The sequence below is a fragment of the Xiphophorus hellerii genome, chromosome 20, assembly GCF_003331165.1.
Source record: "Xiphophorus hellerii strain 12219 chromosome 20, Xiphophorus_hellerii-4.1, whole genome shotgun sequence".
Classification (NCBI taxonomy): Eukaryota; Metazoa; Chordata; class Actinopteri; order Cyprinodontiformes; family Poeciliidae; genus Xiphophorus; species Xiphophorus hellerii.
Window position 1 is genome coordinate 23,040,528 of NC_045691.1, and position 12,419 is coordinate 23,052,946.

General features: G+C 39.1%; 2 protein-coding genes across 2 annotated transcripts; one reads left to right on the forward strand and one right to left on the reverse strand.

The window, feature by feature from the left end:
- Positions 1-930: 930 nt before the first annotated feature.
- On the reverse strand, positions 931-3,586 carry LOC116710490 (uncharacterized). The gene is made up of 2 exons (XM_032549569.1): positions 2,620-3,586; positions 931-1,890 (listed from the first exon to the last, which is right to left on the reverse strand). The coding sequence occupies exons 1-2, from the start codon at positions 3,207-3,209 to the stop codon at positions 1,023-1,025; spliced, it is 1,458 nt and encodes a 485-aa protein (XP_032405460.1). The 5' UTR covers positions 3,210-3,586; the 3' UTR covers positions 931-1,022.
- A 4,461-nt stretch (positions 3,587-8,047) lies between these two features.
- Positions 8,048-10,743, forward strand: LOC116710411 (uncharacterized). Its single transcript, XM_032549433.1, has 3 exons — positions 8,048-8,283; positions 8,565-10,614; positions 10,734-10,743. Exons 2-3 carry the CDS (start codon positions 8,822-8,824, stop codon positions 10,741-10,743), a joined length of 1,803 nt encoding a protein of 600 aa, XP_032405324.1. The 5' UTR covers positions 8,048-8,283; positions 8,565-8,821.
- Positions 10,744-12,419: the final 1,676 nt, after the last annotated feature.

The following is a 12,419-nucleotide window of genomic DNA, read 5'->3' on the forward strand; positions in this document are numbered from 1 at the left end:
TTTTTCATTTAATGTGAATTTTCATCATCCACACCTCTGTGTCTTAATCATTTACAAAAAACTTCAAGGATAACTCTTGAATGTTAAATACAGTACTTATAAGTAAGTTCTAGCAAACTGCTGGGCAAATTTACTGAAAGTGCTGTGGATAACTTTTTTTTTTTTTTTCACTAACCAATAGGCCTATGGTAACCCTGGAGGATCTGCAGAGATCCACAGCTCTGGTGAGATATTTTGATAGATCAATAGTCATGCGTACCACTCATATTGCAGAGTGACAAAAAGAAGGTCATTTTCTGGCAGAATGCAGTCTGTGCTTCTCTGTATTTTGTATTCACTGTAGGAGAAGTGTTTTTTGAGCACAGTACAGGATTAGGTTATATTGCATACCTTTTATATAAGTGAGATCACTGTAAAAAAAATTTACAAGAGCAAATGTTAGTAATATTGCTTGTTGATAAATTTAATTTTACCAAGTATTTTTGGAGTTTGAATATGTTTCTTTTAACCTTTGTGATTCCATAATTCAGAATGTCTGCACTCACAAAGCCAGCCATCTTGATTGACAAGTGTGTTTTACAGCTTGTTATTTTGACTTTGACTTCAGGTGAACGCTTGACGGAATATTAAGGGCAGGCTAAAAATGTTCGTTAAAGCCATAATATTGCTTATTGAAAGTATTCTTGTAATTTCTTTTCTAGAAAAGAAAGAGAAAATTTTTTTTATCTGGTATGAAAAAAATATTTTATTTTTAAGTCACCTGACCTTAGTATATCAAATTATTTGATTAACTTATTGAAATATTCATATTACTTTGGTAGTAATAAATGAAAGTGTTGCACTTTAATGTCACTTGAAGGCCTTATCTATGTGATACTTCATGTAATGTAAACACTGAGATAAGGGAAATAAGATCTGTGAAATGCAGAGTTACGAAAGAGATTCAGTTTTATTTTATGTACAAATAAAACATTAAAAATGAACAGTAAATACAGAATAAATCTTTTGTAGTTACTCAGGCATCAGGCATCTTTGCCCGAGCCTTTTGTCAGTGACCCATTTTCATAATTTGTGAGCAGACAAGCAACAGTGTACAGCTGGTTGATAATCCCAAGAACACCCAGGGGAATTTCAGAGTCAAATAACTTGTGCTCTTTGACTCTGTGAATGAGGGTCTCCACATGCACCCCAAGGCGTGCTGTGGCCGGGGTCTCTCTAACTTCCCCTGCAGACATCTGAGACCTGCCAAAGAAAAATGCTGGCCTGTAAACCTTGCAGGGTACAATGTCGTCAATAATTAAGCCTCTGTATACCATGACAGTCATCCCTGGTTTTAAGAGGGAGAGGAGACCAGATTCACGTGTGATCTGCTTGTCACTGATGGACCCTGCATACAGTCCTGAGATGAAGGTCACTACCCCATGTGGTGCAATCCCTATCAGCCCCTTTAGAGTGCAGTGTGATTTGTAAGATGAAAACATCTTACAAAAGAGGATAGGGGAAGATGGGCACTGGCACCTCAGCTCAATACAGTCAAGAATAACTGTTGTGTCGGGGTAGTCCTTGAAGTCGGCAGGTAGATTGCTGTGGATCTGGTCCTCAGGTATCCAGATCCTAATGGAGCCAAGCATTGTGAATAGAAAGTTGGTCCATGCAGTAATGATCCAGCTGACCGTGGACAGATGGACACCATAACGGTCAGCAAGATCCCGTTGCTTGGATCCAAGGGCCAGGTAATTTAGGAACAGGAAAAATTCATCAATGGGCTGCAGGGTTTGGGTTGAGGAGTCGATTGCAGTTCCTCTCTGTCCTTGGCGAATACTGACCATGGATGGCAGAGCGGGCTCAATCATGGACCAGAAACGCATCAGTAGGTCATATGATGCAAACCTGAAAAACAAATACAAATTTTTTTTAATACCAATAAGTATTTAATAAGACATTTACCAACACAACATAATACAAAAACTGAAAATTTTAAGATTTATTATATATATATATATATATATATATATATATATATATATATATATATATATATATATATATATATATGTTTCTTTGTTTCCTGCAAAGAAACAGTACAAATCTAAACCTCTAATAAAACTCCTGTTAATAGTACTACATGTGTTATTCATAATCTATGCCTAATATATTTTTAGAAAAATTTAGAGAAACAGCTAAATTTAATATTTATTTTTTTATAATGTAGGACTGAAGATTTTTTTTTAAGTTTTCGAAATTTCAATATGTAAAGTTATCTAAGAACTAATACAGTTTTACAAAAATTTAGAGAAACAGTAAAAATGTTTCTCTAAACATTTTTAGAGAAACTAAACATTTTGTTTAGTTTTATATAGTTTTAACTAAAACTATATACATATATTTATTTGCAATAAATGCAAATAAATAAAAAGCCTGCACATGCAAATATGTTAATCTACAAATAAACTATATGACTGCAGAGTAAATCACAACATTATGGTATTATATGGGAAATTTACGGGAAAATACTATTACGGGAGCACAGCATAAAAGAGGGGTAAAATATGGTAGGTTCCTGGCCAAAACGGGAGACTTCACAGGTATGAAGACTTATACCAAAACACAAAGTCTCACCTTGTGAAGAATCTAATGTCCCTGTCCGATGACGCGAAACGGTGAATGCCGAATCGCTGCCTCAGAGTAAGGCTCTCGGCCTGTTCCCGTAGCTGGCGGATTTCCTCCCAGAGAGCATAATTTTCCTCCAACACCAAATCCACAACTGCAGGGTCTGGAGCCGAGGCATAATCATGTTCCTTAGTACAGACATTGGCTGGTGGGTTAGCCTCCTCCTCACCGTCCTCTGGTGGTGGTCTTTTCCTTGTCTCACAAACCCCTAGTGGTGGGAGTGGAAGGGAGAAATTATTCCACTCAAAGAGAGCAGGTACAGCTCCCTTTTTTAACCTCCGTCTGCCCATTTCTTTCTCAGGCTCTTTTATGTCCTCAGGTTTGAAATGCCGGCTACAAACTCTAGTGTGAGCTTTGATGGCTAAGTCAGCTCTCCGGATAGCCACTATCCATTGTTTCCTTAACTCCTCATCAGCAGGGAAGCTGAAAAAACTGAGGAATTTGTTGCACCTGCTACTCACCGGACACAATGGCACGCAACAAAACTCGGTTGTTGTGCCAGTTGCTCTGAGATATTTTATTTTCTGCATCCTCTTCATTGTCGCAACTGATAAAAACTGTACAGAAAACAGGCTACAGGAAACGATCTATGTGGACTACATTTAAACGGAAGTACGTCACCACTACGCGTGGCACGTCGGCTATTCTTGTATGGCAGGCCATTTTAACATAAATTCAGTTTTACCGCCCTTACGTCCCAGATATCTGAAACTGCTTTATGACTAGACGTATAACTAATTTAAGATCTTTAATTATATTTTGACTAGACAAAACACCTATTCGAGATATCTGTAATTACATTCTGACTAGTCGAAATGACATCAGATTTACCACTGAGTTGTATGAAGACTTTGGTTGTATGGCAGGCCGTTTTAACATAAATTCGGTTTTACTGACCTTACATTCCAGATATCTCAAATTGTTTTATGACTAGACGTTTTAGTAATTTAAGATATCTCTAATTATATTTTGACTAGACAAAATACCTATTTCAGATATCTCTAATTACATTCTGACTAGTCGAAATGACGTCAGATTTACCATTGAGTTGTATGGAGACTCCAGTTCAAGATATCTACAATGAATTACTGACTATCTGAAATACACATTTCAGATATCTACAATTAAGTTATGACTAGCCATAAAGTAAATTCAAGATATGTCATTTTAGTTTTGACTAGTCATAATTCTATTTAAAGATATCTCTAATGTGTTTGGGCGAAGTTGTCACAGTTTTTCATGTTTTTGCAGGTTCCAAAATCAAACATTTCCAAGGCTGAGGGTGGTAACAAGTGGTTTGATTCTTGCGCGCACGTTCGACTTGATTGTTTGAAAAAAAAATCTATGCTTTATTATATATGAATTTCTGCGACAATAAACAAGAAAAACATAAAAATGTATATCAGAGAAAGCTAATTCTCCAAAACAATGTAAGTCAGTATAAATCAGTCTGTTTTTGTTTTAGCCAGTGTTTCGGTTGGGAATCGAAAACTCTAAGATCAATTTCCACTTTTATTCCTGAAGGTGGGGTGAGGTTTTCTGACTCAGGTTACTGTGGGACTGACCACCTGTCTGTGCTTGGGGAAGTGGGAGGGGCTCACGGTAGAGTCAGTTCTTTTTAGAGAACCGGCTCTTTTGGCTTGGATCACTAAAAAGAGTCGGCTCTTTCGGGTCCAAAGCGGCTCTTCGGATTTGTATTTTTTTGTTCCTTAATGTATTATCCAACAGAAAAATGTTGCAAAAATGAATGAGAGCTCATAGTCTGAAATGACTATATTCAACAGCTCTTCTTCTGGGTCAGCGTAAAGTGAAATGTGCATTTTGAGTTTTAAAATGAGTTTGTTACGTGGCTTTTGATGGTTATTTACCTGTGGAAAACTGGCGGAGCGGGAGCTTTTAATTCAGAAATCTTCCCATTTTTGTCTGAAACTTGTGTTTGTACAGCAATCAGAAAACATGCTTCTGTTACATGACAGTTTACTGCTCTAAAGTAATGGGTTTTAAATGTTTTCTTCTCTGAAAAATACACCAGCAATAAATCTCAGGCTCTGAAAGGAGTGAATGGATTATTTAAATCCACAAGGGGGCGCCCTGAACTGTTTTACACTAAAGATTGAGCATGACAGAGACTTAAACCCAACCATAGTTATTGCCAGTGGCGCAAAAGGTGGCTATGCAGTGTATGCAACGCATAGGGCGCTGCACTAGAGGGGGCGCAAAAACGATGTGGGGAATTTTTTTTATATAGTCAGCATTTTATGTACTTAACAGCTGTTTGTGTATGAAATGATCAATAACAGAGGAACAGCACTGATTAGGCGCCCCCCTCCCATACAGGCAGCTTGGGCAGCGGCTGAGGCGCGTTTTGTTTTCTTTTAAATTTGTAGTAATGCCTCAACAACAGGGAGCTAAAGATGGGGCGCAGAAAAAACTCCGGGGCCCAAAACAGAAAACGGAAGAGGGGGAAGGATAAAGATGTTGGAGAGACGAAGAAAAGCTTTTCAAAGTGGTTGAAAGACAGAAGGTAAGAAATGTCCGTGTATCAACAAGAGAGTTGTCAATATTCAGGTTAGCTTAAGCTAGCCTACAATGATGATGTTCGCATCCACCTCAAAAATATGTAGTTGCGGCCCTGGCTGCAGCAAACACAGTTTGACTCTGATAATGTGTCGGATGAATGAGCACGTGACGTCAGCGCAGCAGGTGCAAAGAGCCCATTGGTACATTGATCTTGTAGCCAGAGAAACTGTAATCTGTTTTGGATTCTTTAAACTGGACTGCAAACATTTGTTTTTGTTTTATATTGGCAATAAAAATAAAGGTTTTAGGAGCAGAGCTAATGGTGCATTTGAAATCCATGAAGGCTATGTGTTCCTCTGTTTGATCAATGACTATTTACCAAGAGAGTTAGTTTTAGTTTCACTGAATCAATTAAAAGTAAGTCCTGTAGATTTAATATTTCTCTATCTTAATAAAGTTTTGTTCATTATTAAAAGAATGTTAAGATGTCCAGAATCAGCTGCATCTTGTTTTTTTTTTAATCTGCGCAAAGAATAATTAACATTCTTATCTAATATTTTAATTCTTATAATTCTACATAATTATTACTCAGATTTTTATAAACATCCTTTGGACCATGCAAAGCATTTTAGCTGTTTCTCTATAAGATCTATTTTCTATTTCCAGTTATTAAGTTCTTCCAAACTGCTATGAGAGCAACCTTGAACACAACGATCATTTTAATTTGATATTTGTTCAAATCATCTTTCCATTCTCTTACTTTGACTCACTTGCTCCTTGCCTTTCTCCTTATTTCTAAATCACCACATACTACATTACTTACCAAACCTACTACTCAGTTTATTAATTCCTGCAAACCATGAGCTAGTAGTTTTCATCATTATTTTTCTTTCTATGAAACTTTAACTGTTTAAAGTTTCCTCATCCTTTTCCTTCTTAAAAACACTTTCATATTCCCCTTTCTTGTGTTTCACATTCCTGTCTGTTACTTGTTTTCCTTTATGACTTTTGTTCCAGTTTTCAGATATTTTTTTATTTATTATATTCATCTACTTATTCCTGTATTTATTTATTTAGTTAGTGTTTCATTTAGTCATCTATTTATTTGCCAACACACTGTTATCACAATCTTCTGTTTCCTTAATTTCTTGGCTCTTTCTTTAGTTTTTAATTTTATCCTATAGTTCTAGTTCTATTTAAGTATTTAATTAACCTTTTAACCTGTACTTTACTATCCATTTATTCAGATATTTTGTATTTTATCAGGGACCTGCCCTTCAACACACTCCCAATATTTTCACTGTTGTTAATCTTTTGATTTACATTTACTGTTGAACTATAAAGCAGTATTTCGTTCAATGGTTGCTATGCCGCCATCTGCTGTGTATTCTCCAGTACTGCAGTTATTTTTCTACCATTCCGGACAATTTAAATGAATTCATTTATAAAAGAAATTAAACAAACACATATTGAAACACTTCTCTTCACTTCCTGCTATTTTTACCCATTTTAAACAATTTAGACCAGTTTGTCAACACCTAGGCTGTTCTAAAAACTGGTTTCTTTTTTATAGTGGGTAACAATTAAAAATACCAATTGTGGTAATCCTTTCTTGGACTCTTACGAGTGGAGGATTCTTGCCTCTGCATCCTCAATTGGTTTGCTCCTTCCAAACCCGCTGCTTTAAATGAGATAAAATACCTAAAGGTGTTTATACCTCCAATCACACTTCAGTTCCGGAGCTGAAGCGTCTTCACGCAGGACTCCGCCGCCCTGTTTTTTACGGAATGAAACTTTTAAGACGGATTTAAGCGGCTGCTCGCTGGACTCCGCCATCCAATTATCACCACAACAGCATAAAGTTAAAGCCGTTTAGTTTCAGCTGTTAGAGCCCAGGATTCACAGCGTTTCTTACACAGGATTTCTTTTAACGCGAACGCCATCAACTCATTCACGCTTTTCTTTTAAAAGACAATTTACTCTCAGTTAACGGAGTCCCGTCAAGCGTCAGATTCCAGCCGGTAAACCAAATACCAGTCCCGGAAAAGGATCTAAACTCATTCTGAAGAGTTTAGCCGTGCGCACGGTCCTTCTGGATTCGGTCTCACCCGCTGGAATCCTTCAGGATCCTGGGATCCGGCTTGGAAGGACCAAATTAATGTCAGGTTCATCTACCTAAGCATTCTCAAACTGAAAAAGAAGAGAGAGACAAGTGAGTTTTAGATTTACTAGCAAGGAGAACGGACAGCAGCGTGCTTTAGTTACAATCTACCCGCTCTAAAACAGCTCCTCCCAGAGACTTTCTTTTTATTTCCTTAGGGCGGTCCTAGTTACAGAGCCTATTCAGGGGTCTCAAACTCCAGTCCTCGAGGGCCGCAGTCCTGCAACTTTTAGATGTGCCTCTGCTGCACCACACCTGAACAGAATAATTAGGTCATTAAGGCTGTGGAGAACTGATATACACAAGGAGGAGGTCATCAAGTCATTTCAATCCAGTGTTTTGTACCTGTGGCACATCTAAAAACTGCAGGACTGCGGCCCTCGAGGCCTGGAGTTTGAGACCCCTGGATTTGGTTATCTTGAGTTAATCACATAGCAGCTGCTTCTTCTGTTCTCTTGAGTCACAGGTGTGTTGCACCTGCAAGCTGCTGTAATGTAGAATGCAAAATTCAGAGTTCTTGTTTATTTCCTTCTGTAGAAACGATGCAGGAACTGATGAACCCACAGAACAAGGAGGTGTCACTTGCTCCTTGCCTTTCTCCTTATTTCTAAATCACCACATATGCCTACTTACCAAACCTACTACTCAGTTTATTAATTCCTGCAAACCATGAGCTAGTAGTTTTCATCATTGTAAATGACTTTTCTAATATTTTGTGTCTCCTCATGTCATGTATTTGTTGACATGATAGTCGATGCTTTTATTTTGAAAGGGGCTTGGAACGGTAAGGTGACTGACGCAAAACGGTAGAAGTAGCGCGGCCGTTGGGGCAGAGAAAGTTGACATGAACGAGTCGGAGTGAAGGGGAGATAGTTGGGGTGTGATTCAGGGTGACAATCGGTTGGTTGGCGCTTGGTTGATGAGGGAACAAGGTGAGTGTGTTGTCATGTATATATGTTTATTTTTCCTGCGGAACGTGTATTTCTCTATTGGGTGTGACGGTTGTGTTTTGCCACTAGATGGTGCTGATTTACTATGGTCAACCGTCAACAGTTGAAATACGTTGCATTTTATTTCGTGACAGGGATTTTGGATTTTAATAAATACATCTATTGTAAAACATAATTTTAGCATAGAAGGTAAAAGATTTATATGTTAAGGTCAGAACAACACTGTTTGAGTACTAATGTTATTTTATTTGTATATTTTGTAGCTCTTACGGTGAGTTCACAATAAAAGGCTGTTCAATAAAGGACTGTGAACCATCAGTTTAAGAGACCATCTTATTCAACCGGGACGCTACAGTAAGAGCTTGACCCAAGCTGAGAAGAGCTTCACCCCGAGCTAAGAAGAAGTTCAATCATTCTCAGCACCAAGGTCCCAGTGAAAGCCACATTAAGGTTCCAGCTTCACGGCTCCAAGTAAGGTCTTCTGGGATTTGATGGTCAACGGTATAGCCCTGTCCTCAGCATGGAAGCATCTGAAAAGGAAACAGAGTACACAGAGGACCTACCTGTCAACGAGGAAGAGGAGCCTCCATGCTCTGTTCGTCAAAAGAAGCCCACAGAAAAAATGCGAGCATATCAGGAGGAGGAGGCCCACAAAAAGGAAAAACGTCTAATCAAAGTTTATAATCAATGGAAAAGGCAAGTACGTATGGCACGAGAGCAATTAAAAGGAGACATAACAAACAGTCAAATTGCTTCACTCATGGACATCTTAGAAAAAGAAAGAGATGGCGTCATAAACTTATATACAGAAATAAGGGAAATCATTACTCCCTGTAGTGACACAAGGCGACTTATAGATGCATGCGAAGCAGTCACCAATGACATTATCAGAGTTGCATATGAAAGACTCTCAGGCATAGATGACTATGACAGTGGGAAAGTGAAGGCTCGTCTACGTGAACTTCTTAATCCAGACTATGCTCAATCCATTTACAGTTCTTCTATCACATACTTAAGTAAACGCTCAGACGCCAGTAATTCAAACTCTGCAAGGTCAGTAGTAGCTGTAAAGAGAGCAGAGGCTGCAGCTGAGTTGGCAGCCAAGGAGGCAGAGTATGAAGTGTTATTAGAAGAAGAAAAACAAAGAGAAAGGATTCAACTTTTGGAGGAAAGACAGAGAAAGGAGCTAGAATCTCAAAAACGTGAATTAGAGAGATTAAAAGCTGAAAAAGAGTTAAAGGCTGCTCGAGCTAGATTAATAACTTATGACCATGAGATAAAGAGTGAGAGCAGTGTTCATGTTGACAGTACCAGAGCAGCTCAGAAGGCTTCCATAGTTTCTGCTCCCATTCAAGTCCCTAAAAGCAACATTGTGTCCACCTCACCTCCACAAGCAGATGTTCTTTATTTAGCCCAAGCATTACAGGACAGTGTTACCATGAACAGACTGCCAATGCCCGAGCCTTCCACTTTCACAGGTGACCCAATAGAGTTCATCGAGTGGAAAGCTTCATTTGCTGCACTCATTGATAAAAGGAACATATCACCTGCAGACAAGCTGTACTACTTAAAGAAATATGTAGGGGGTTCAGCTCGACAAACACTTGATGGCATCTTCTACAGAAATGACAGTGATGCTTACCAGGATGCATGGGAACGCCTCAACCAAAGGTATGGACATCCATTTATTGTACAAAAAGCGTACAGAGAAAGACTGGCAAAATGGCCAAAGATACAAACAAATGACTCTGCAGGATTTAGAGCATTTGCTGACTTCATTCAAACATGTCATGAAGCTATGCCACACATAGAAGGTTTAAGCATTCTCAATGATTGTGAGGAGAACCAAAAACTTGTTCAAAAATTACCTAACTGGGCAGCTGCAAGGTGGAATCGTCAGGCCACTCAGTACATGAAAGAAAATGGGAAGTTTCCAAGTTTAAGGCACTTTACTGAGTTCATGTCTTCTGAAGCTGAGATTGTGTGCAATCCCATCACGTCATTTCAGGCTCTCCACTCAACAGACGTCACCAAAACCACCAGTAAAGTTTACCAGAAAGAAAAAAGGCCCACCTCCAGTGTTCTCCATACGCAAGTGGTAACAGAAACGGAAAGCACAAAACAAAGGTCAAATATTAAACCACCATGCATGCTCTGTCAAGACAACGGACACAAGCTTCACAGTTGTCCTCAGTTCAAAGGCAAATCACTTGAGGAACGAAGAAAATGCATAAAAGATAAAAGACTTTGTTACGGTTGTCTCAAACCCGGACACAGCGCAAAGGACTGTCGTTACCGACTTGCATGTGAAATGTGCAAGAAAAAACACCCTACCTGTCTGCACGATTTTAACTATGACAGCAACAAATCACAGACAAACCAAATTCAAACGAATACAGAACAGGCTGCAACAACCCTGTCTCTCAATGCAGAAACCAATGAACAATGTGTAAGCACTTCTATGATTGTACCAGTATGGGTTTCTTCAGAGCAACAACCAGATGAAGAAAGGCTTGTTTATGCACTCTTGGACACCCAAAGTGATACAGTATTCATTAACCAAGAAGTATCTAACAGTCTCAAAGCTAAGTCAACCCCAATAAGATTAAGACTCACCACAATGCTTGGTAAAAATGCAGTTGTGCCAAGCGAGCGTGTCTCAGGTCTCAAAGTGAGAGGCTACAACTCCTCAGAAATAATAGAACTCCCTCCTGCTTACACTAAAGACTGTATACCAGTCAACCGCTCTCACATTCCTTCCTGTGAAACGGCAAGGCAATGGGATCATCTAAAGGTAATAGTGAATGAGATTCCACCACAGCTAGAATGTGAAGTTGGGCTTTTAATTGGCTACAACTGTTCCAAGGCATTAGCACCAAGGCAGGTCATCTTAGGAGGAGAAGGTGAACCCTATGCTGTCTGCACAGCATTGGGCTGGAGTATTGTAGGCCCCACATCATCTCACAATGACTCTTTCAGCATATCTACTGTGTGCCACAGAGTTACAGTCAAAGAACTCCCTTTAATGACTCCCACTGATGCACTCAAGATTCTCGAGTCTGACTTTAAGGATGATAGCAAGGATAACAAATCAGTGTCTCAAGATGACATTCTCTTTCTGAATACACTTAAGGAAGGAATTTATAAAAACAATGAAGGACATTATGAAATGCCACTGCCTTTTAAGGAGAGACCTCTGTTACCAGACAATAAGCAAATGGCCACTGTGCGACTTCAAAGCCTCAAAAACAAACTGTCAAAGGACCAAAGGTACAAGGAGCAATATGTAAAGTTTATGGGCGAAGTCATAGAGAAGGGTGATGCAGAGGAAGTTCAAAACGAAGCAAAAGAAGGAGAAAGGTGGTATATTCCCCACCACGGAATATATCATCCCCAAAAACCAGACAAACTCAGAGTAGTCTTTGACGCCTCAGCAAAATATAAAGGTAACAGTCTGAATGATCACTTGCTGTCAGGCCCAGATTTGCTGAACAATCTAAATGGTGTTCTAATCAGATTCAGACGGCATCAAGTTGCATTATTATGTGACATTGAAAAAATGTTCCATCAATTTCATGTGTATGAAGCAGATAGAGACTATTTAAGATTTTTGTGGTGGAAAAATGGCAACCTGAATACTGAGCCTCAAGAGTTTCGAATGAAAGTCCATCTTTTCGGTGCCACATCCTCACCAGGATGTGCCAATTATGGATTAAAACATCTTGCAACAGAAAACGAGACACAGTTTCCCCTTGCATCTCAGTTCATAATGAAGGATTTCTATGTCGACGATGGTGTAACAAGTACTGCAAGCGTCAAGGAAGCTATTCAGCTCGCCCAGGAGGCTCAAACACTTTGTGCTTCAGGTGGCCTCAGACTACACAAGTTTGTAAGTAATGACAAAACAGTGTTAGAAAGCATTCCATCATCTGAACGTGCCTCTCCACTGCAAGCATGTGACCTAGCATTTAATGACTCCAAACTTGAAAGAGCGCTAGGCATTCACTGGCACATTGACTCAGACACACTGAGGTTTCGCTTTCAATCCAATGACCAACCTGCTACAAGGCGTGGCATTCTATCTATGGTTGCATCTTTGTACGACCCATTGGGATTCA